Here is a 22,247-nt window from a genome sequence, read left to right on the forward strand (position 1 = left end):
CGATTATTGAAACATATGTAGAGCTTTCTGATATATTATTACTCATCCACCATCTTTTAGCATAAAACAAGGTCGTAATTCAAGTACCTCATTACTCATTAGTGTAAATTTATGGGTGTCATTATTTTAATGCCAAGCATATTTACACTCCAAAGATTTGAATATAATTAAGATTAACGAATTATCGATTATCGATTGTTGATGTATAAAAAACAGCAAATAAATTTCTTGCTATTTCATTTTTAGTTAAATCTTTTGAACCGATGGTAGAGTACCTACCAAGTGACGTTTAAAATAATGTGATACTTTCACATTATTTTCGAAAGAAATAAGATTTCAATATTCATTTTAAACTTTAACGATCGATTAAACATGAAAACGCTTGTTTATATGTCACTTGTCCTCCAGCGCCTTTTAGCATACATTAAGGCCGTAAAAGTCACCGTAATTAACGCGCCTGGGCAAAAAACTTTCGGCAATCATGAATCATTGGTGTAAATTTATGTTCGGCGTTGGCCGGTCCTCGTTTTTGCCCCGGGGCGGTCCGATAATCCGGGGGCAGTTACAAATGCACCCAGATTTGCGACACGACGCGACGGGATGACGCGATAAGTGCTACAAACACTCATAAATATAGTTACGGATCGAAATGGCGGCAGCTTTTACATGTTTTAGGGCAATATCTGCAATTTGTTTTATCTGTATCAAATGAGCACGTTGATATGTGAACGTATCAAACTGATATTTGGAATAAGGATACTTTCGGACCAGAGATATGTTAAACTTATGTGTATATCCACCAATGAGAATGTTTTATTTTTATAGCTCAGCCTAGCTTTGCGCTTTCAACAATGCTATGTTATTTGTAATGAGCGATGCGTGCCAAGAAGAGGAGCTACGTTTGGGAGCTATTTTTTTTTCTTTCCTTTACAAATTAGTCTTTGACTGCTGTGGTCTTATCTTTAAGTAAGTGGTGTATTTTTTGTTTTTAATTAAAAAGGAGCCTCCCACTAAACCACCGGTTTTACGACAGATATAACCCGCCCTCTGCCACTTCAACTTGCCATTCCTTTAAGCCACATTGCGAATTTTGCCAATTTAGCTAGCAAAGTTGGCATGGTTGGGTGGCGCAAAAACTACAACATTACTCACTCCAGCGCTACAAAGTAACGAGAAAGAAAAATAACCAAATTACCTCACAAACTAAACGAATAAAATTGCATAGAAGCAAATATAATTCCACAAACAAAGATTAACGTTCAATATCTCAAGTAGACGCTCGTTTTTCTCTAGCTATTAACGGAGCAATAATCGGTACTCGCAAAAAGAAAAAAGATAGACGGAGCAGTCGCAACGAAGGTATGCATAAACATTTTGCGTATTCTATTAACTTACTCAATGCAACTTACAGAGACATTAAGAGCTTTTAAATATCTTATTTTTTCTTTTAAGTTGGTGTTCATTTAAAAAAACTAGATAGGAGCAGGTGTTACTTTGCGGAATTTCATGATTTACGACGAACTTACTTACAATATTAATTTGCTATACACTGCGGAAAGCAGTAGAATCTGTATTGTGCAATTTATAATTTCTTCAATCTTTATACTCCACATAAAAACAGATTTTCGTTTCTCTACGCACGTTTCGCTCCACCGGAGCATCCTCAGGAGATGTTTACTTTAGAATTAATAATTGTTGAGTTATAATGTGTTTTTTATATATTTACAAACGTCAACACTGCAGTAACCTGTCAAATTAGCATGGAGTTTTTAAATTACGACTTTTAAGTTGATAACTTACGTCTCAGGTTGAGATCTAATGAAGGGTATGATGACTTAGGTTAGACTTAAGAAACTGATAAATAAGATAGTGTATAGACAGTTTAATTTTAGCACTAAGTTAAGCTTCAGAGAGTAGCATGCTTCATTGGTCCTCCGCCACTTATTGAACCAAATTTTCGTAATGTGTGACCTTAAAATAATTCTGTAAAGAGCGCCATTATTCGTATGTGTACTACGAACTCCTTTCCACTAGGCATCTACAAAGAAGAGTACTAATCGATAATTGGTCCCTTATTTCATCCCTTATTTTTCTTTTCTCTAGTCTCTGTCGTTATAGTACAAAAAGCAATCCTGTTAATCGAACCCGCGGCCGTTTGTTACCGTCCTACGAGCGGCAAATGGACAAATCAGATTATTTCACCCACTATGAGTCTGTAGATAACATTTTGACAGAGTCCAGTACAAGATAAAAAGCGATAGCGGCTTTAGCTATATATATTATGAACATACGTTCATTAGATTTTAGTTAACTAACTAAAAAGGTAGTATATATATGTAATCGTTCTTATTCTAAAGTGATAACAATAATAGTAATGATCCAGCCCGTAAAACTATTATAATAAGTAAGTACCGCAATATTATTACTTGAACTGAATGTAAGACTTGAAGAAGAAACTTTACCACTTAACAAAATAAGTTATGATTTTATAATTTTTATTAGTGTTTTTAATATATATAAATAAAATAAGTTATGACGTCTTATAGATTACTTACATTACGCCCACTTGTGTTTGTTTACTTATTTATTGTTAAGGTGGTAAGTTACTACGTAGAGTCACAATAACGTTATTCTAGCTTCTTGTACTGCTAAAATCTATTGTAGCTCTAATCTGTTTCTATGTGTATGTATGTGTGTACATAAAAAATTTCACTTTAAATAAAATGAAAAAGCAACATAGCTCAGTAACTACTTTGGACTATGCTACGTGCTTTAATGTATATTTTGTTTTTAAAGAAAACAGTATAAATAAAATTGGTATAAAAAAGCTTAAACCTCTTGTGACGTCAATATTGAAGTTTTAAAATATTTGTGCATTTATGTTTTCAAGATTTCGCCTACCTTATTAGGCAATAAGGTAGGCGAAATAACATTTCTTTTTTGTGATTCAGTTTTTGTTGGTCTGAATAAGCCTATCTTTGGGAGATATTATTATTGCTAGCCCTAATAAGCTCTAGGGAACTATGATGAATAATACTTTTATTACATTACAAGTAAACCTCTGACTGCGATCGTACCTGGCGGTAAGTGTTTAAGCACTCTAAGATAGTAGCGGGCTGACCTGTTTTGGAGTAGACAATTTTAAAATCAATATCCCTAAAACAGCATCGTACCAGAACGCTAAATCACTTAAATCTCTATAGGTAACCAACCAGACCAGAGAAAAATCCGGAATTATTAATTGCCAAATTTCCTCTACAAGGATTGAACCTAGAAGCTCCCTGATGTAAAACCGCTACAATCATAACTGTGCTAGGGAGATGGGCGAAATATGTGAAGATTAAATTTTCTATTTTCGCTTTCGCTTTTAGCGTGGACCACAACCAATCCAATGCTATAAATTAAGAGATCCCCGCTAAGTCCCCATCAGTTAGCGCGCCCCGCGGCGTTGCTCGTACCTACGTAGCGACGACATCGGTCCACTTGAGTGGAAATTATCTTAGCTAGATTATCCTCATCCGTACATTTTTCTTCCGTCCCCGATGACTAACTTCCTTTCCCGAAAACCTTTTTCACGTCATTTAATAAAAGCATTAGTGGAATATATGATTATGGACTTGGATTTATCTAATACTGCCACTTATATACGTAGGTATATAAACTACCACCATACACCAGCTACTACAACATTGCCGGCCCACTACAGGCCACGGGTTTCCTCCGATAATGTGAAGGGGTTAAGGCGGTACTGCCATAGAAGCCGAAAATCCCGGCTTTAATTATCAATCGAAATTTCTTATCATAATTCGCTTGTAGGCCATAATCAGTAGTGTCATTGAGTTTATGTAAGATGAGTTGATGTTTGTAATTTGGCACAACAAAAACTACCTCATACAGGTCGTATGATGAGTCAAATTAATCATATATGTAACTGGGCTTGCTCTAATTCAAGACACTAGGAACGCCACTGTAAGGCCGTAGTCCGTCACGCTGGCCCAGTGAGGATTGGTGGACTCCACACACCTTTGAACTATGTATACGAGGGAACCAGATAAAATTTTGACTGTCGATTGGCGCAGTGGGCAGCGACCCTGCTTTCTGAGCCAAGGCCGTGGGTTCGATTTCCACAACTGGACAATGTTTGTGTGATGATCATGAATGTTTTTCAGTGTCTGGGTGTTTATCTATATATTATAAGTATTTATGTATATTATTCAAATAATTATTCATCAGTCATCTTAGTACCCATAACATAAGCTTTGCTTACTTTGGGGCTAGATGGCGATGTGTATTGTCGTAGTATATTTATATTTAATAGTCTTTTACCCAAACACGTCAGGTAAAATAACGAACGTTTGTTTGCTCTAAGCTTATAATTTTTTTGATAGGCATAAATAAAAATACACTACTTATTTTAGGAATCGCAGAGCTTCTCATGACCGCCGTGCCTATCTCTGCTGCCAAGCAGCATAGCTGTGTTTCGGTCTGCTTCTGGTGTAATTGGCATGGTTCTCGGTGTAATTACAAACACCTGAGTCTTGAAACCTACGTTTGAAGTTGATGGCACTTGGCACTTGGTGGGAAGAGTTCCTCACATGCTCTGCGAAATGTTGCGTGATGTTTTTCCAGTTAGATACTATCAGGTGGGTCCGTCAATTATTACGATTAAAAAGGACTTAACTTTCAATAATAATTCCTGAGTTTTTATTATTATTCTCAAATAGTGTTAACTGTTTCGCGTACTACATAGACGTGCCAATTCTGTTGTATATAAGTTTCTCAACTTAACGGAACTAATAAGTTGGATAATAGCGCTATCCACTGAAAAAGTTGTTTTAATGACAGCATTTCTTTTAGGCCTGTCAATTTAGTTTATAGATCTATATACCGTAAATACAATAAAATTGGAACATTATCTTGTAAACTTCGGCTTGTGAAAGGGCACGATTTCACGATACGACGATCTTGATAGAAGTCATACTAATTATTACGTGTTGTTTAATATTTTGTTCTTTATACTGCTTCTTGTTTTCACAATTTAAAAACAATATGTTCGAAAAACTTACAAAAACCTTTTTATCCAGCCTTTAAATATCTTTAATGCACAGAACTCATTTTCAACAAGAAAGTGGGATTTAGAGCTTAGACCCTTCATGCTGCTTATATTTGGGTTGGCGGGCATGAACGATTATTGTTAACACGTCATGTAAGTTATAATTCCACCAAAAACGTCCTGTAAAAAACTAGCCAAGTCTCGATGGATCTGCTTGTTTATGTCTAAAAAGTAATGAAATCTAAAAGTTGTGCCAAGTCTGAGGTTCCTTATTGCGATTTCTTTATTATTATAGTTAGTTTTGTGTGGCCGTATAAAGAATGTTCAACGGCCAACTCACACAACATTATATTACTTTCTGTGTGCTCATAAATATAGCACAACCCTACTTATTTTATAGGAATTTCAGTCACAGAGTTTTAATTTTTAACCGAATTTCCTAAACACTTTTGAAACGTCAAATCTATTCGTCGAGTGACCTTTTCCATATTATATCTTCAGTCTGCACTAATTGGCACACTGTGGACGCAATTGGATGTACAAGTTTGTTTTTGTGTTTTTTATTTCAATTTTAATTTTAGTAGTACTTCACGAACACATCAGTAATTTAAAACGGGTTCTATACAGAGCAAAAAATTAAATATCTTGTGGCATAAAACCTATTTGAACATTACAATAGGGATGTCTTCATTGTCTGAAGGCTCTGGGCACGGCGTTTGCCAACTCTGTCTGATTGGTGCAAGTCATGAAAGAGAGACTTTTACTTAATATTAGGTTGGGGAAAAAGTTTCTTCGCATTTTTTAAGAAAACTCAAAATATTTTTTTATATCGTTTATTTACATTTAACTAGAGTATGTAGGTACCATTTTGTTCGATAACTTTTGCAATCTTGTATGTAGGGATATGATTATGTCAAACCAAATTTGTGCTACTCTCACAGACGCTGCACTAGGTCCATAAACATCGCAAATTTTTTTCGCGGCATTTTTAACTTTTTTGTAGTAAAATGTTAAAATGTTTCGAATTTCTTCATTTGATTCACCCATCTTCACAGTACGAAAAACAAATAAAAATCACACATTTTCTTAATTTGAATTTGGAATTATCTTCTTTTAAATTTTATCTTTTAATGATACCAAAACCAGCCAGATACAAATAGTTTAGCCAAATAAATTTTATTACAAGTTCGTACATACTATAATGCGCTATGTATATAGCTATATACATAGCGCTATACTATTTTCCCCAAACTATTAATTATTGTACATATAAAGTGCAAACGGTTAACCTTCTTGGCGTGTGGTGAGTAATGTGGTCTTATTACTAGGTGGTCCCAGGCTTATTCATCGGTAGGGGCAGTTTTTTTTTGTCTGATCGGTGAGGCTTTAGTCGTGGCTAGTTACAGTAATCTCGAGATAGCCGTGTCACCGCACGATTATGCGTCTTTCTACGTAGCAACTAATTAGGGATATGGGTTTAATATAACTGTCATACCCCTAACAGCTTAGCTTGCTGCTACACTATATATTTATATTTTGGTGCATGTGACGGTGATAGTTACACTTTTTAACATAAATCCTTTATACATTTTGGCGGCCGATTTGCGCAGTTTGCAGCGACCCTGCTTTCTGATCCCAAGGCCGTGGGTTCGATTCCCACTACTGGAAAATGTTTGTGTAATGAGCATGAATGTTTTTCAGTGTCTGGGTGTTTTCAGTATATGTATATTCCAAGTATTTTTGTATATTATTCATCTTAGTATGGCGATGTATTGTCTTAGTATATTTATTTATTTATATTTACATTTTTGTTATCAACATCTAATAGTTTATAACTAAGCTACAGCCTTTTATACCTTGTTATATATTCCATTAGTTCCAAGTTTCTTTGTTTTCGTAGGTTTTTGTTTTATATATATAAATCAACTCCAAGGTAAAATGCTGACTTCTAAGCCTCACTCTTGATTATGCGTACTTTGTGAGTCTCCGAGAGCAAGTACATTCAAACTGTCAGTCTTAGACCAACGTCATTTTCTTAAAATCAGATAATAACATGTATAGGACAAACGGTATCAAAGAAGGCTATCAATGGAAAACATTGCAAGAATATATTTGAACATATAGCTCACTGATTGTTTTCTCTAAATACCAAACTTTGATCATTTATATCCGCTCTCTCTTTTATTTTAAAACTTCTATGTGGTACTATCGAGGTCTAAATTGCAAATTTAATACAGCTATTTGCATCCTAAAGGAGGTATATTAAGCTGTTTTTTCTGCTCAGTGATTTGTACTGTTTATCTAAAACTCTTTATCTAAATTAGATGTGTGCTTTAAGTGCTCTGTGTCAGCTAATGGTGGTCTTTTGTCCGTGAGCTTTATTTTTTTATTACACTGCTGTTTTAGATTAGTATAACGTTTTGCATAGAGCTTTTTTTATTTATACTAGACTAGGTTTTGTTCGCAGCTTTGTACAAGTAAATTACAACTCTTATTGGAAAGTAAATTTAAATAGATATTTCAAACCTTTATTTTGAATTATTTTGAATTCTTAATAATTCTTTCTTAGTGGACTAAAGTTGCAATGTGCAAGTCATGGTGGATGACCCCAAGATGTTAGAGTGGTGACCCTGAACACCCTCACTAGGGGGAGAGACAACATTAAGCGAGTAGGAGTAAGGAGTCAATCGACTGTGCCATGGTGGAAGCCCTTACAAAAGACCAATGTTTGCAGAGGATTGTTATAAGTTGAAATTATGGCGATAAAAATAAATAAATTTTAAAGATTGCCTTGTTTTGCTAGCCTGAGCTTTAAAACTCCTCGGTCGGTTTAAATAAAAACTAAACCGATGGCTTGAGTGCAATGTCAGTAACGGACAATTGAACATACAAAAGCATAATTACTATATAGCCCCTTCATTTTGGTAGTCAATTAAAAAGCATTCATACAGAGTACACTGATAGTAAAACAATGAATCGCATTTACAAACTTAAACTTAGCGTGTTTTACCATCGAATTTGAGCTTTACGCCACTAGTGATTAAAGGCAGATTCGATATTTTATTCATATCTGTATGGGTAAGCAATCAAGGGCAGGCTATTAAGTTGTTTAATCAGATGGATTTATTATTTTAATGCGTCGACGCCGCGCCGGCGCATCCTGCGCTCAGTGGACAGTGAAACTTCATACCTTTATCGAGTCATTCATTCAAATGCACTCGTTAAAAATAATAGTCGCTTTTTACATTGTTTGCTGAGCCCCTGACAGTTTTACTTATGTACTTATCTTATAATATAAGATTAATGTCTACATGTATACAATAGTCTAGCTAAAGACATTTTAGAGAAATTGTTTAAATCATTTCTATGATAATTATGAAGAAATAATAAAAACGATGATTGCTAATAATAAAAACGCGCCACTTCTTCATTTACCTACTAAAAGCTGTTATTAGTTAACGCTGCTAGTTTTGTATTACACTAGATATTATATTATTTATGAGAACAAATGTTTTTAAACCTATGTATTATCAAAAAGGAATTTTGTTTAATATTATAAGCGAGTATTTTCAACTAGCGGTCTCTCGCGGCTTTCTCCGCGTATAAGTCAAAATTAAAAAATAGACGGACTTTTTTAAGAACTTTTAAAGGGGAATAACTTTGTCATACAAGATTTTATCGAAGCTTAAAACGTTTACGCCCCGCACGCAGTGGAAGCTCATGGGTGTGCCCCTTTTGGCCTTAGCGTGAAAAAATAGCCTAAAACCAACACTGAAATAATTTTTGAAATTGTACCAGTAGTTCCCGAGATCATCGCGTTTAAGTAAACAAACAAACATACTCTACAGCTTTATATATTTGAATAAGATAAATAATAAGCTTTCCACGATGGTCAGCTTGTGACAGAATAATTTTCATTGTGAAATAAAATCAAATAATAAAATCTTTATTCAAATAGATCATACATACATTTTTAACAAGTTCATACATTTTTATATTATTCCAAGCGCACTCTTATCTAAGAAAAAGCCGACTATAAACTTAACCAGGTATTATTTTGGTATCACCATCTCACACTCTTAGGGCGCTTGTACACGCTAAGAAAATTTGCCGTTCCTGCGACAGACAAGACAAATTTTTCGTGTAGACGACAAGAATTTTGTCTGTTCCACACACGAAAACTTTTCGTGTCTTCCGCAGACAAGACCAATGGAAACGTGTACACGACACGATTCTTTTCGTGCAGTCGACAGTCGGGCGTAGGGCGCGCAAGTAATAACAAGTGTAATCAGTGAGTTTCGTTTATTTATATAAATGTTAACTACAAAGCAAAAAAGAATGATAATTGCATATTATTATTATAACAAAATAAAAAAGGAAACAAAAAACAAGAGACTTTACTGGGTTCATCCAATTATACAAGAGAAAAATGAGTTTGGCGGGTTCATTACCCTTTACCGTGTCATGCGACAACATGAGGAAAAATTTGTGGATTATTTTCGCATGAAAATGTCTACGTTTGACAAGCTTTTGACAACAATAGAAAATAATATACGACATGAAAATACCAAAATGCGAGAAAGTATTCCTCCATACATTAGATTGGCCGTAACATTAAGGTAAGTAATTTTTTTAAGCATATTGATTTGAACGTTATACAATAATAAATGTCTTTGAAGTGTTACATGTTTCCAAATTCAACAGACTCCACATGTTCATATTCTTCAGAAAAGTCAAAGTGAAATTCATCTGTATGCGATGTTTCCACACTACTAATAGTTTCGGTGTCAAATTCAATGGATGTAGATTTTTGAGTACTGTAACCTGGTCGAGTCGAGTATGATGGGCCGGTATGTCGAGTATGATGAACATCACTTCCCTTTCGTTGTTGCGTAGAACGCACAAGTTTTAAAACTTCAAACTGGAAATCCACCATTTCCTCATCACTGAACTTATCAACACTCGGAGCTATACTTTTAAAAAATGACATGGCACGGCTCTCTTCTTCTTTGGTAACAGCCTTTATAAATTCTGCCATATTTTTGTCCACCTCGCTAACATCCTGTTTCTTTTTTTTCGCGATCGGTGTATGTTCTACGGGACTTTTTTCCACGTTTGTTGTTTCGGGTATATTTGACTCAGTGTCTCGGCGTGTTACAATTTTTGTCAAAAATAACATTTCGTCGTAAAAATCACATTTACGAATCTTCTTAGCACCCGATCCCGATTTCATTTCTTTAAGTCTTCTGTGACATTTCATCCACCTATCTCGCAAACTTGTCCATTTTTTTGCTGTAGACTTTGCTGAAACAAAAAACGAACTACCGTTAGAAAGTAGGTACCATCTATTGCAAGTAGACATAAACTTCATATAAAAAAGGAAATGACCTCATTGTAAGAGTAAGAACACACTTGCAATTAATCGCACTGCAAGTTGCAAGTGTGTTCTTGCTCTAAGACATTGTTACAATTTTTTACAGATACATGGCAACTGGAGATACCTTCGCACGTCTTCATTTCGATTTTCGAATCGGAATAAAAACAATAGCGAACATTGTACGTGAAGTTACTCATCATATTTGGTCAGAATTATCTACAGTTTATATGCGGATGCCAACACAAGAAGAATGGTTGAATATAGCACAAAGATATGAAATAAATGCCAATTTTCCACACTGTCTTGGAGCACTGGACGGGAAACATATTAGAATAATTAAACCCGAAGAAAGTGGATCAATGTTTTTAAATTATAAACATTTCTTTTCTATTGTTCTCATGGCTATTGTGGATTCCAACTACAATTACATTTTTATTGATGTAGGGTCGTATGGTAAAGAATGTGATTCAAATGTTTTCAAAGAAACACAGTTTTGGAAAAAACTTGTTGACAATACGTTAAACATACCATCCCCATGCTCTATAATAAATACTAACTATATATTACCATATGTTTTTGTAGCTGATGAAGCTTTCGCACTTCATGCTAACGTACTTCGACCCTACGGTGGTAACGAACTCACAAAAGAACAAAAGATATTTAATTATCGCTTGACAAGGGCAAGAAGATACGTCGAGTGTGCATTTGGAATAATGGCCAACAAATGGAGAATTCTGCACCGATCTTTAAACTTAAGTCTCGATTTAACAGTTGCTATTGTAAAAACTACTTGCGTTTTGCAAAATTTTATTCATACAGAAGAAGGTCACGTTGAGCCTTTAATCAATCGAGACCGATTAAATAGTCCATTGCATTTAGAAGGCAATAATCTCACAGCAGACGAAATTCGTCAAAAATATACTGAATATTTTTCCTCTGATGAAGGATCACTGCCATGGCAAGATAAATACACATAAAAAATAAGTTCTAAAACTAAAACCCGACTACTAAATTTTAATCCAAAAAGTGTGAAACAAGGAATTATTCTTACCTGCCATATTGTTTAAATAAACAATTACATGTTATATTTTTTTTCATGTTTATACGTATTTTATTATAAGTATTAGTCATTATCGTTTTTAGCAAAGCCGTGTCCGTATGCTACTTAGCGCTATTGAACTTATGATTGCTTGCAACTTAAATCTTTTATTGTAGATGTATTTAATGTGGGTAACGACAATGATTAATATTTATAATAATATATAGCTATATAGAATATATCTAGTAATCTGTATTTTTGAAAATTGTAAAAAGATAGTAATATGTTGTATGTACTTACCATATTCATTTTTTTTGACATTTGTCATTTCGTCGAAGTCTTTGTTTAAGATAGTAAATATTTCTCTCCATGCTTCGTATGTGAGTCTTTTATCTTTATATATGTCTAAAGTTTTGTCCCACAATACCGGTCGTCCTTCTACTAAAGTTATAAGTAACTCATCAGCCATTTTGTACTCTACGCTGCAATACACGTCCACACCAAACGCACAACGCACAACAAAAACTGGGCTGGCTCAACCCTACTACACCGCCCCCCCGCCGCTCCGCAACAACGTTCGCCGCGTCGTGTCTTGCGCAGACAAGATTTTTTTTCGTGCACCGCTGCGAGCAGTGTACACAGTTATTTTCTAGTTACGACACGAATTCTTAGGTACGCCCGGCGTTTTTTCTTAGCGTGTACAAGCGCCCTTACTTTAAAACGAATTAGCCATCTTGTGTTAGCAACACCGCGTTCCGTGTGCGACGGTAGATACTGGCCACATTGGCAGATTGTCTTTTGCGAAAACTAAGCATCGCATCATCGAAAAAAAACATAACTGAGCTATTTTATAGTTCATATAACCCTTTATGTATAACTATCTATATATTTTCTATGTCTGTAGCCCCTGAGCTTCTTGAACTTTTTTGGTAACTTAAAACGAAACCTTCGTATATCCTTAAATATGCTCGCTATTCTAAAAACATTTTAGCGAGCAATGGAGTGAATCGGTCACACTGGATGCTCTGACGCCCCTCGCCTTAACCTTACACAAAGACAAGCTATATTTACATTGTTAAGTTCACTAGAGTTAATTTTTATACAACTGCAACATTTTCAGTAGTGATAGCGATTGTTAACATACATATATTACCATAAATGAAAAGATTTTTTTTTAAGTTACTATTATGTACACACAAACACACACAAACACGTGTACACGCGCATACATACACACACACACACGCACACTCACAATAATATCACATTTACATGAATCGAAAATAATTAATGATACGCGCAGATATTCTTAGAGAAGAGTAAGAAAGTAACAAAAATAGTGATCGAGATCCTATTTTCCACTGACACTTTTTCTCGACTGATATCAAATCTGCTATATTTTATTAATCGAAGCCATAAACATACATTATAAAGACAATTTTTATACGACAAGAATTTCCACTTCGAGTACAGTGTTTTTAATATTCAGCGGGCTATCTGTCGAACGTGACAGACCCGTTCCGAGTAATAACATTTCCCTCCCGAGTTCGCAACTTTCTGTCTATAGCAAAGAGATGTACAAGAGTAGAGTGGATATACACAATATGTCTTCTTCAGTATATAAATAAATAAATATACTACGACAATACACACATCGCCATCTAGCCCCAAAGTAAGCTTAGCTTATGTTATGGGTACTTAGATGACTGATGAATATTTTTATGCATAATATATAAATACTTAAAGTATACATATAAAATCAGAGACACGGGAAAATATTCATGTTCATCAGACAAACATTTTTCCAGTAGTGGGAATCGAACCCATAGACTTGAACTCAGAACCTGCAACGTTGAAGCTTATATTCCAATGAAAGTTTTATTTTTAGCTGCAAGCACAGAATTAAGTACATACAGAACCCTCATTCAGCCATAATTGCAGTAAATGCTTCGTGTCCAAAAACAGGGAAAACGCCCCCCGTAACACTACTAAAGTAGAGTGGTTTTTAATGTTTCAATATTTATAGTGTACACGGTTTTTGTATGTTCCTAATTCTGTGTCTAGAATTGAGAAAAATAAAACCTATTTAAATGACTCTTTATCTTTTGACCTACGTTCATTTGTCCTATCTGCTACTAATAAACGTTGAAACATCTTCGTGTCTACAGTCTACTCTATAAGTTTCGTTGCCTGTCGATTTCTAATAAAGACTTTTAAGTATTTCAGCTCTTGGGAAATTGATGAAGTAAGTATTTCAAAAATCCTTTGACTGGTAAAGGAATTTCTAACGAGTTTTATAATAATCTAGACTTCCAGAGGCTTAGGGCGCGATCTCACTAGGCGTATGTTAAGCGAGTAACTAACTTTTTTATCTTGCGCGGATCTGAGCTTGGAGCATTTTTAGGGCTCCGAACCAAAATGTCGAAAATAAAACCCATGTGGTGCTACTTTTCCCGACCGTCAAATTATATATGTTATTTCTGAGCCTTAATTTTTAACAATATAAAAGATATGCGTTTTTTTATAAATTTTTGCCCTTTTCTTATTTAACGTTGTAGTCAGTTCAACATATATAGGTACTATTTTCCAAACTTGTCGAGAAACTTTTTGTTTCGGTTTTTGCATATTTTTACAACCGCCTGTCCGACATCAACCCAACTAGGAATGTTTTTGTTGGTGGGATAGCCGCCACCTTTCCTTTCAAAGTTAGTTTGGAAGTTTGTAATACCCTTTTAATTGCAAAGTCAGTCAACCTTACTGTTTATCAGCATGATATCATTCGTGACCCTTTGGAGAAGATAGTGTTTGCATCAGACTCATTGTTATTTAAAAAAATAGAGCATTTTATAAAAAAAAAAAAAACAACATTACTATCGCACAATAGTTAGTTATCATAAGTTTAAAAAAAAATATAATGATGATTATATGTGACTCGGGATGATGTAAGGTTTCCAATGATACATTATACATCAAAATCGGTTAAGGCATTTTGAAGTTAGGTTGGAAATAAGAAACTCACTGTTCAATAGCCGAGCCTCGTGGCCATAACTAGCACAGTGCGCTTTTTGCTGCCACTCGACGCATGCTCATTATCAATATCATTTACATATCATTATTATCAATTACATATCATTATTATCAATTATTATCATAGGAAATACAGTCCACTTATCAATCTCTAGCAATCTCTATCATTTATCATCACTCCACAAAAGACACCCCACACTCACACACATACATTAACCATAAAAACATTACACACCGTATATGGGCAGTCGTGTAAAAATTGTTATGCTTTTGAAGTATGTCCTCTTTCCCTAACACCTCATTCACGAGCGGGAAACACACTCGATGTTTGTTTACGTTCGCTTCCTCCAAAGATAAAAGCGCTATGCGATAAAAGCGATGCTCCATCGGCCATCGGTCTTTGAAGAGGTGGATGGAAACATTGTACGGCTGAACTGAATAATACCTATCGAGTGTCGAAATCGCTATTGATAATGACTTACGCAAAAGGAGGCATCTTTGCGCCGTTTAAGCTTTTAAGCAAGACGAGTTTACGAATGCAAGTATTTATATCAAAATACCCACCGAAGACATGTTATGAACTTTCACTGTAAATCATCGACGGCCGATTGGCGCAGTGGGCAGCGGACCCTGTTTTCTGAGTCCAAGACCGTGGGTTCGATTCCCAAAACTGGAAAATGTTTGTGTGATGAACATGAAATTTTTCAGTGTCCGGGTGTTTACATGTATATTTTAAGTATATATCTATATTATTCATAAAAATAAAAAAACTTTTGAAACTACAGTGTCCAAAAAAAAGAATACTTACATAGATTTTAGAAAGAAAGTGTTTAATCGATTTACAAACAAAATAATGTGTAGACTCGTTTTCACAGCACAACGGGATGGGGAAATCAACGGGGCAAAATAAACATTACGTCAGGCGAGAGGACATCAAATAACGCTCAGCATTTGGGTAACGTTGATGGAAATGAGTAACATAAGTTTATTTTTTATAACTCACTTGTGAAACAGTAACCCTTTGCTACGTAAGTGTTGGTGCAGTTTAAGATGGTAGCGGGTTATTCATGCAACTACAATGAAATCGTCTTATCCATTCTCTATTTAATTCATTCATTCATTTTCTATTTCGTACGCGGTATCGTACTTGAACGCTACATTAAATATACTACGTCAATGCTACGACAATACGACTACCATCTAGCCTCAAAGTAAGCGTAGCTTGTGTTATGGGTATTAAGACGACTGGTGAATAATTTTATGAATGATATACATAAATACTTATAATATGAAGATTATCACCTAGACTAAAAAAACTGGATAACATTTGTGGGCATCGAACCCACAGCGTTGGACTCAAAAAGCAGGGTCGCTGACCACTGGGCCAATCGGCCGCCAAAAATTGCTTGTTGATTTGTCGGTAGGGTAACTAGCCTAGGCCAAAGTCCCAAACAAGTGAAAATGAAAAAAATATAAAGTCCCGAATTTGAGAAGTCACTTTTAAGACCACAGTGCTTATCACTGCGCCAGGTATGTCGAAATTTTATTGGTAGTCAGTTGTTTAAGGCTGATTTCCGAAGAGTATCAACAAGTGTAAAGAAGTTTGGGATATTAAAACGTCTTGTTATCTCATACTGGGTGCGGTGCACCATTTATTAAATCATAAATCTCACCTCCACCACCTAATGTCAGGTAGGTGGGTAACGTCGCGAAACGCAAACATTGAGCGCTATCAAAGAATTTACGACGTTTTAAAGCATCCTGGTGGGTGATAAAGAATTCTGAGGTGAGACACTTTAAATGTGGGACAGGATTTTTGAACACATTTAAAATTAATCTTACCTTTAATCTCTTTCGCGTTCTATATTCCTGGTGCCTACTTTGAATATATTCAATATTTGTGACCTATATTTTAATAGTAATGTAAAATACCGCTAAGTTCGTTTTGAACTTTCACACGATGGGTTCCGTACCAAGGTGCAATATGGAATACAAAAAGGTTAGAGTATATAGCATTATTCGATCAGTACTACTTCGTCTAAAGGCCTTTCCAGTAAGAAGATATGCCCATAATAACCACGCTGGGTACACGCCGGGTTGATGCGACTCTCTCAAAGGAGTAGGAGTGACGACAAATGTATTCTTATCTGTCGTCCACTACGTTTCTTGTTTGGATGCCTTTAAATAACGCATGGGTGTAAAACACAACGCGGCCCCCAACGAGGTGGACTGACGACATAAAACGAGTCGCTGGGAGTCGCTGGAATCAAGTAGCCGTGGACTTAGGAACTCCCTACAAAAGACCTACTCGTACGTTCAGTAATGGACGTCTATCAGTCGAAGTAATGATAGAATAGCGGCAGCAAAAACGCACTTACTGTAAAAAATTAAATTCTACCTATTCGGTACATCCCGCTTATAAACAGACAGATTGGCAGCGTAGGCATGGAAGTAGGGTTTCGTTGACATCCATTGGGTAATGTAAAAGTATAGATACACAAAATACGATTATATATAGTGAAACGAAATTTAAACAATAACAGTTCGAACTCTACTAGAGCTACAACATGGTACATGGCTATACATCCACATATCGATGTCTGTCGCGAGTATTGTTATCGAATAGAACTACCGAATAATCACTTATATATTTATCACTTGATTGCACTACAATATATGTGGGTTTATATAACGGTAGACTTTATTGATATTCATTTTTATCAATTTAACCTCCGGACGTGTGAGAAAAATGGGTAGTTATGGATTATAATATTCATTTTAAATTTTATGATTTTGAAATAAACTGCCTTTAATATTAAATTAAAGATTAACCTGACTCAGTTATAGCCTAGCTTAGGGCTTCGGCTTCTTCGGGGACTTTTTTATTGAAGCATTTAAAATATCACGTGATTTAACAGTGAAGGATAACATCGTGAGAATATCTGCACGCCAGCGAGTTTACCATCGCGTACTCAAAGGCGTATGAACTCTACCGATCCGCAGTTGGCCAGTATAGTCTAGCATAAATGCTTCTTATTCTGAGAGCTGGTAAACCGTTACAAAATCCTAATAGGAAATGGATTATACAGTAAGTTTTCTAGGATCATTTCTATTCTAGTGGGTAAAGTAAGGTTTAGAAAATTTATGAAAGTCCCATGAAACACATTCTAATTTCTTTATAAGATAAAAATTGTAAGCAGAATAAGTTACAGGTGACCAATTTATATATAAAACACGAGACATTTAATCTAAACAAACAATCAAAGTGTTTAAACTGAAATAACATTTTAAATTGCCGTTTCACCTTGTTGTTTAAGGTTAACCTGAAACTTTACCTAAAGTTTTCTAGCAACATCACAGTGTAGTGGAAATAAAATAAATAACGCCAACTGGCTATAAACATGGCCACTGTTAGAATCAGGGCTACCACCATTCAGATTTAACTTCAGACTTACAGAACTGGCTGAATCATCCTTCGGCCGTGGCTAGTTCCACCAGGCGATTTAGTATTTTGGTATGATGCCGCGTAGAAACCGATTAGGCTTATCGGTTTTAATTTTTTATTTAGGCTGGCGGGTTTAATCGCTATACTCCTTACAGGTTACCGCTGCCATCATAGACTGCATTATAACTACAATAGTGTGGTTATATAGTAACAAATATTGCAATGTTGATTGTAAACTGCAATGTTACGAACTTTGCTGAATTGTCTTCAATAGCACAAATCTGAATGACCTTAGAACTCAAAATATGATAATAATATAACCATTCGTTGTGATCGTAAATTTTTATTAATGTTTTCAATTTTATAACCACTTCATTTACAATCTAATAAAAACATTTTCAGGGCAATTACCACTTAAATAATTAAAAAAATAAACATTCATCTCCATAATAATTTATTTATGGTTGGCAACCCTACTCACAATCGACTTTCAACATTAATTCAGTGGACACCGTTAACACTTTAATAGTACTTTAGCGTGAACAAAACACCTAATTCAATGTTGTTTATGTTTGAAAGAATTCATTAAAGTTTTTATAAAGGCTTTGTTTAATCATTTAGTTTAAACAATTCAGTTATTAAATGTGTTCACTTTTCTTATTAGACGTTGATAATGTAGTGACGTTAAAACACTATAATTATCTTTTATTAACAACTTTGTTGCAAGTTATCATGATATTATATTTGTATACAATTAAGTAAAATGTAAAAAAACTACAGTCTACAGCTACTACAGTCTACAGCTAACGGTTTATGCGTTAGCATGAAGTAATTTTTATGTTTGACTTTGCACCTACTTATTAATTTTTTGCCTTTTGGTAAAAGATTTGTTTTCCTTTTTTGTACTTCACCAGAACCTCCTTTGTTATGACAAGCATACAGTTCTTAGCAACCATATTAAAGATATCAAAGTTTATTATCAAAAGGTTTTATCAATCGAAAGAAGGAAAATAAGAAGAAATCGCTAAAAATCTTTCCCACCCTTTACTTTCCAATGTCCAACGTTAACCAGGTAAGGTGCTGTATTTTCTCCGTGCTACAATTGTTTTGGTTGTGTATCCGAAACTATTAGATCAAGTTACATACAGTTGGTTGTCTATGCTTTCCTGGAGAGTTGCCAGTTGGCGGAACAATGACAATTACAGCGTATCTCTATCAAAATCTATTCCTCGGGCTATTACTAAGATGGTTCTTCAAGAGATACACGCTTCTCTTTGCTTTCCAACTGAATTAGGATGGCTGCAATTTATAAAGATACATTAAATTGTTTGTTGTATATTTTGATTTTTATTGGTGTTCGATGCTGTTACTTTGATCATGGTTTTTATTCTGCTACAAGTTAGCCCTTGACTGTAATCTCACCTAGAGGGAAGTGGTAATGCAGTCTAAGATGGTATCGGGCTAACCTGTTTGGGAGTATGGTAGTCATACCCCTAATTCATCATTAATACGCATCAAAAGTGCCACCTATGGGCCTACTTGAATAAAGATATTTTTGACTTTGACTTTGACTTTAATTGGTTTGAACGCGACATCGTTTTTGACAGTAGGGTGGTAACTGGCCACGGCCAAAGCCTCCCATGAGAACAGACCAGCGAAAGTTGAGAAATTATAAATTCCTGAATTGCTCCTGCTGGGCATCGAAACCTCCCACACAAATTCATAGCGCTCACCGTTGCGCCTGGGAGGTCATCGTTCGGTTCGTAGACCGGTGGACGTTGGGGTCCCAATGTGCTGGAATGGCGTCCTCCCAACTGTAAACGCAGCGTCGGTAAATACCCAACGAGTAGGACTGATGACACCGAGCGATTTGCATTGAGCCTCTGGACTCAAGCGGCACAATACCGTGGTATTTGGATCTCCATACAAAATACCTATACCCAGGGAACGTTTGGTTTGCATGATTATGATGATGATAAAAGAAACTGATTTCAAAAAACAAGGTTGTAAAAAAAGTCAAGCGTTATTATCATACCAATTCGCACGGCACGTGAGTGATTGATACGACCTATTCAACACGGTTCCAACAATTGATCAACATATCAAGCCGCCGACAATTATTTGTCAACGCGATCAAAGATGGCGTTTTAATAGAGAATAATGACACGGGCGATATCAACAGGCGATTGCGGATCGCTCGCCAGTCGCCGCCCGCATTCGAGAGCGATCAATTTGGATGCCCCAATTACCTTTCCCCGATTTCTTAGTGACACACTGGTGTCAATTCTATTGTACATAAATCCCTAAATAAAATGAGTAATGTATAATTATAATAAAATTCCCTTTCCCTTCCAGTTGCATTACTTTTGTAAATTTGAATCTAATAAGGACAGCTGAACTTTTGAACCAGTCTATTCAGTTTTAGATTGACATTTAGGTGCTATTTCTTTTGTACATGAAAATTATAATTGAAATCAATTAACAGGTCTTAGAGCGGTACCTCTAAGTTAGATAAGAAAGATAGAGAAACCTGTAATATAGATAAGATTAGAAGCACAATTGAATTAGCACCAGGGAAAAACAAGTAATAACACATTGGTGCCTTTACAGTTGTACACAAGTCTAATAACTAAACTTAATTGAGAAATCTAGAAGTAGGTTAGTAACCAGTTATTCTTACTCCTAGACTTGCAGGGAACTGCAGCATTGTGAAAAGAATAGCTCTACTTGTAGACTTGTCACTTTAGTTTCGTGACTTGAATATAATTGAATTAAAATTAATGCACACATACATCAAATACTCGGTTTAAAAACTTGAAAATTTAAAAATTTAAAAAATTGAAAAAAAGAAAAAAAGTAAAAAAAATTGAAAACGAATAATAACCCGGATTAACGACCGAAATAACCGGATTAATAGTAATTATATGATAGTACCAACAACAAAATCATTATATAATATTCGGGTTGTCTTTTTGCCATCGCAGCCTATGATATAATTTTTAAACATTGTTGGTCATTGTTTATTGATGTGTGTATGTCGATTTCTCATTATCGGGATTGACAGACAATAATTAGGGGGTTGACGCAGCTATGGCTTCCATGATACGAGATAAGAATGTCAATTTACGTACTCGTATATCAAAATATTTTCCGTAAACAAAACATTATATCTACATAAAGGAGGAATTTTTACCTTTCTAACCAGAGGTAGAGACACTACAAAATATAGTTAGATGCGATGTTTGAAAGTGCTGTCTATTTGAAATAAACAAATATTATTTTTTATTTATTTTTATTTTTTATTTATAAACTTTATTTGTACACCACAAAAAGGAAAAAAAAACAATGGAAACGGGCGGCCTTATCGCTTAGTAGCGATCTCTTCCAGGCAACCTTAGGATTAGGAAAACCAAGGGAAACTGATTGGTGGGGTGTATTATTATTATATACATACATACGAACAATTACACACTAATACTTATCGAGATTACACACATAAAATACTAACAATAATAAATATAAAAAATAATAAACTAATATATACTAAAACATACTTAAATATCAGTAAGAGTTAATCACTGTCGTAAATATTGAAGAGAAAAGCCATCGGTGTTTTTTTTCTTTTTCTTTTCTTTCTGCAATTTAGCCCTTGACTGCAATCTCACCTGGTGGTAGTTAAGATGCAGTCCAAGATGGTAGCAAATGGATACCGCGGTCGGGTGGTGACTAGCTACGAATGAAGCCTCCCACCAGACCAGACCAGAGAAAGTTCAGCAATTATAAATTCACAAATTGACCCGGCTAGGAATCGAATCCGGGACCACCATTAATATCATCAATTTTATGAAAATTAAGCTTAATTTGCTATAAGCTCCGCGAAAAGCAGGAGTGTAAAGATTGAAGAAATTTCAAATTACACCATACAGATTCTCCTGCTTTTCGTGGAGTATAGCAAATTAAGCTTTATTTTCATAAAATAACACGGAATTCCGCAAAGTTACGCCTGCTTCAAAGCTTGTCTGGAAGAGATAGCTTTAGTGATAAGACCGCCTTTGCACGCTCTATTTTCTATTCTATGTTTCTTCTGTATATGTGTCTACTTTGTATAAAATAAGTGTGCGATAAAGCTTTCAAACAAACAAACCATAGGCCATCGTGCCAGTATCGATAGTTTGTCTCTGCATGTTAGACTTGAAAAATGTCTTGCGTGGGTACGCAACATTAACTTCTGCAACCCAATAAGCCGTCCAATACATCACATAATATAAAAGAAAGTGTTATTTGATTGACAAGGGATCTCCCCCGG

General features: G+C 35.2%; 3 protein-coding genes across 3 annotated transcripts in view; 1 reads left to right on the forward strand and 2 right to left on the reverse strand.

Annotated features, from left to right (window-relative positions):
• The window catches only part of LOC120627376, a 434,081-nt gene that overhangs the window by 107,118 nt on the left and 304,716 nt on the right, over positions 1-22,247 (reverse strand). The window lies entirely within an intron of this gene.
• Positions 9,145-11,720, forward strand: LOC120627763 (protein ALP1-like). Its single transcript, XM_039895789.1, has 2 exons — positions 9,145-9,672; positions 10,534-11,720. Exons 1-2 carry the CDS (start codon positions 9,368-9,370, stop codon positions 11,405-11,407), a joined length of 1,179 nt encoding a protein of 392 aa, XP_039751723.1. The 5' UTR covers positions 9,145-9,367; the 3' UTR covers positions 11,408-11,720.
• On the reverse strand, positions 9,669-12,164 carry LOC120627764. The gene is made up of 2 exons (XM_039895790.1): positions 11,770-12,164; positions 9,669-10,357 (listed from the first exon to the last, which is right to left on the reverse strand). Exons 1-2 carry the CDS (start codon positions 11,936-11,938, stop codon positions 9,735-9,737), a joined length of 792 nt encoding a protein of 263 aa, XP_039751724.1. The 5' UTR covers positions 11,939-12,164; the 3' UTR covers positions 9,669-9,734.

This window comes from Pararge aegeria, chromosome 11, assembly GCF_905163445.1.
Source record: "Pararge aegeria chromosome 11, ilParAegt1.1, whole genome shotgun sequence".
NCBI classification, from domain to species: domain Eukaryota; kingdom Metazoa; phylum Arthropoda; class Insecta; order Lepidoptera; family Nymphalidae; genus Pararge; species Pararge aegeria.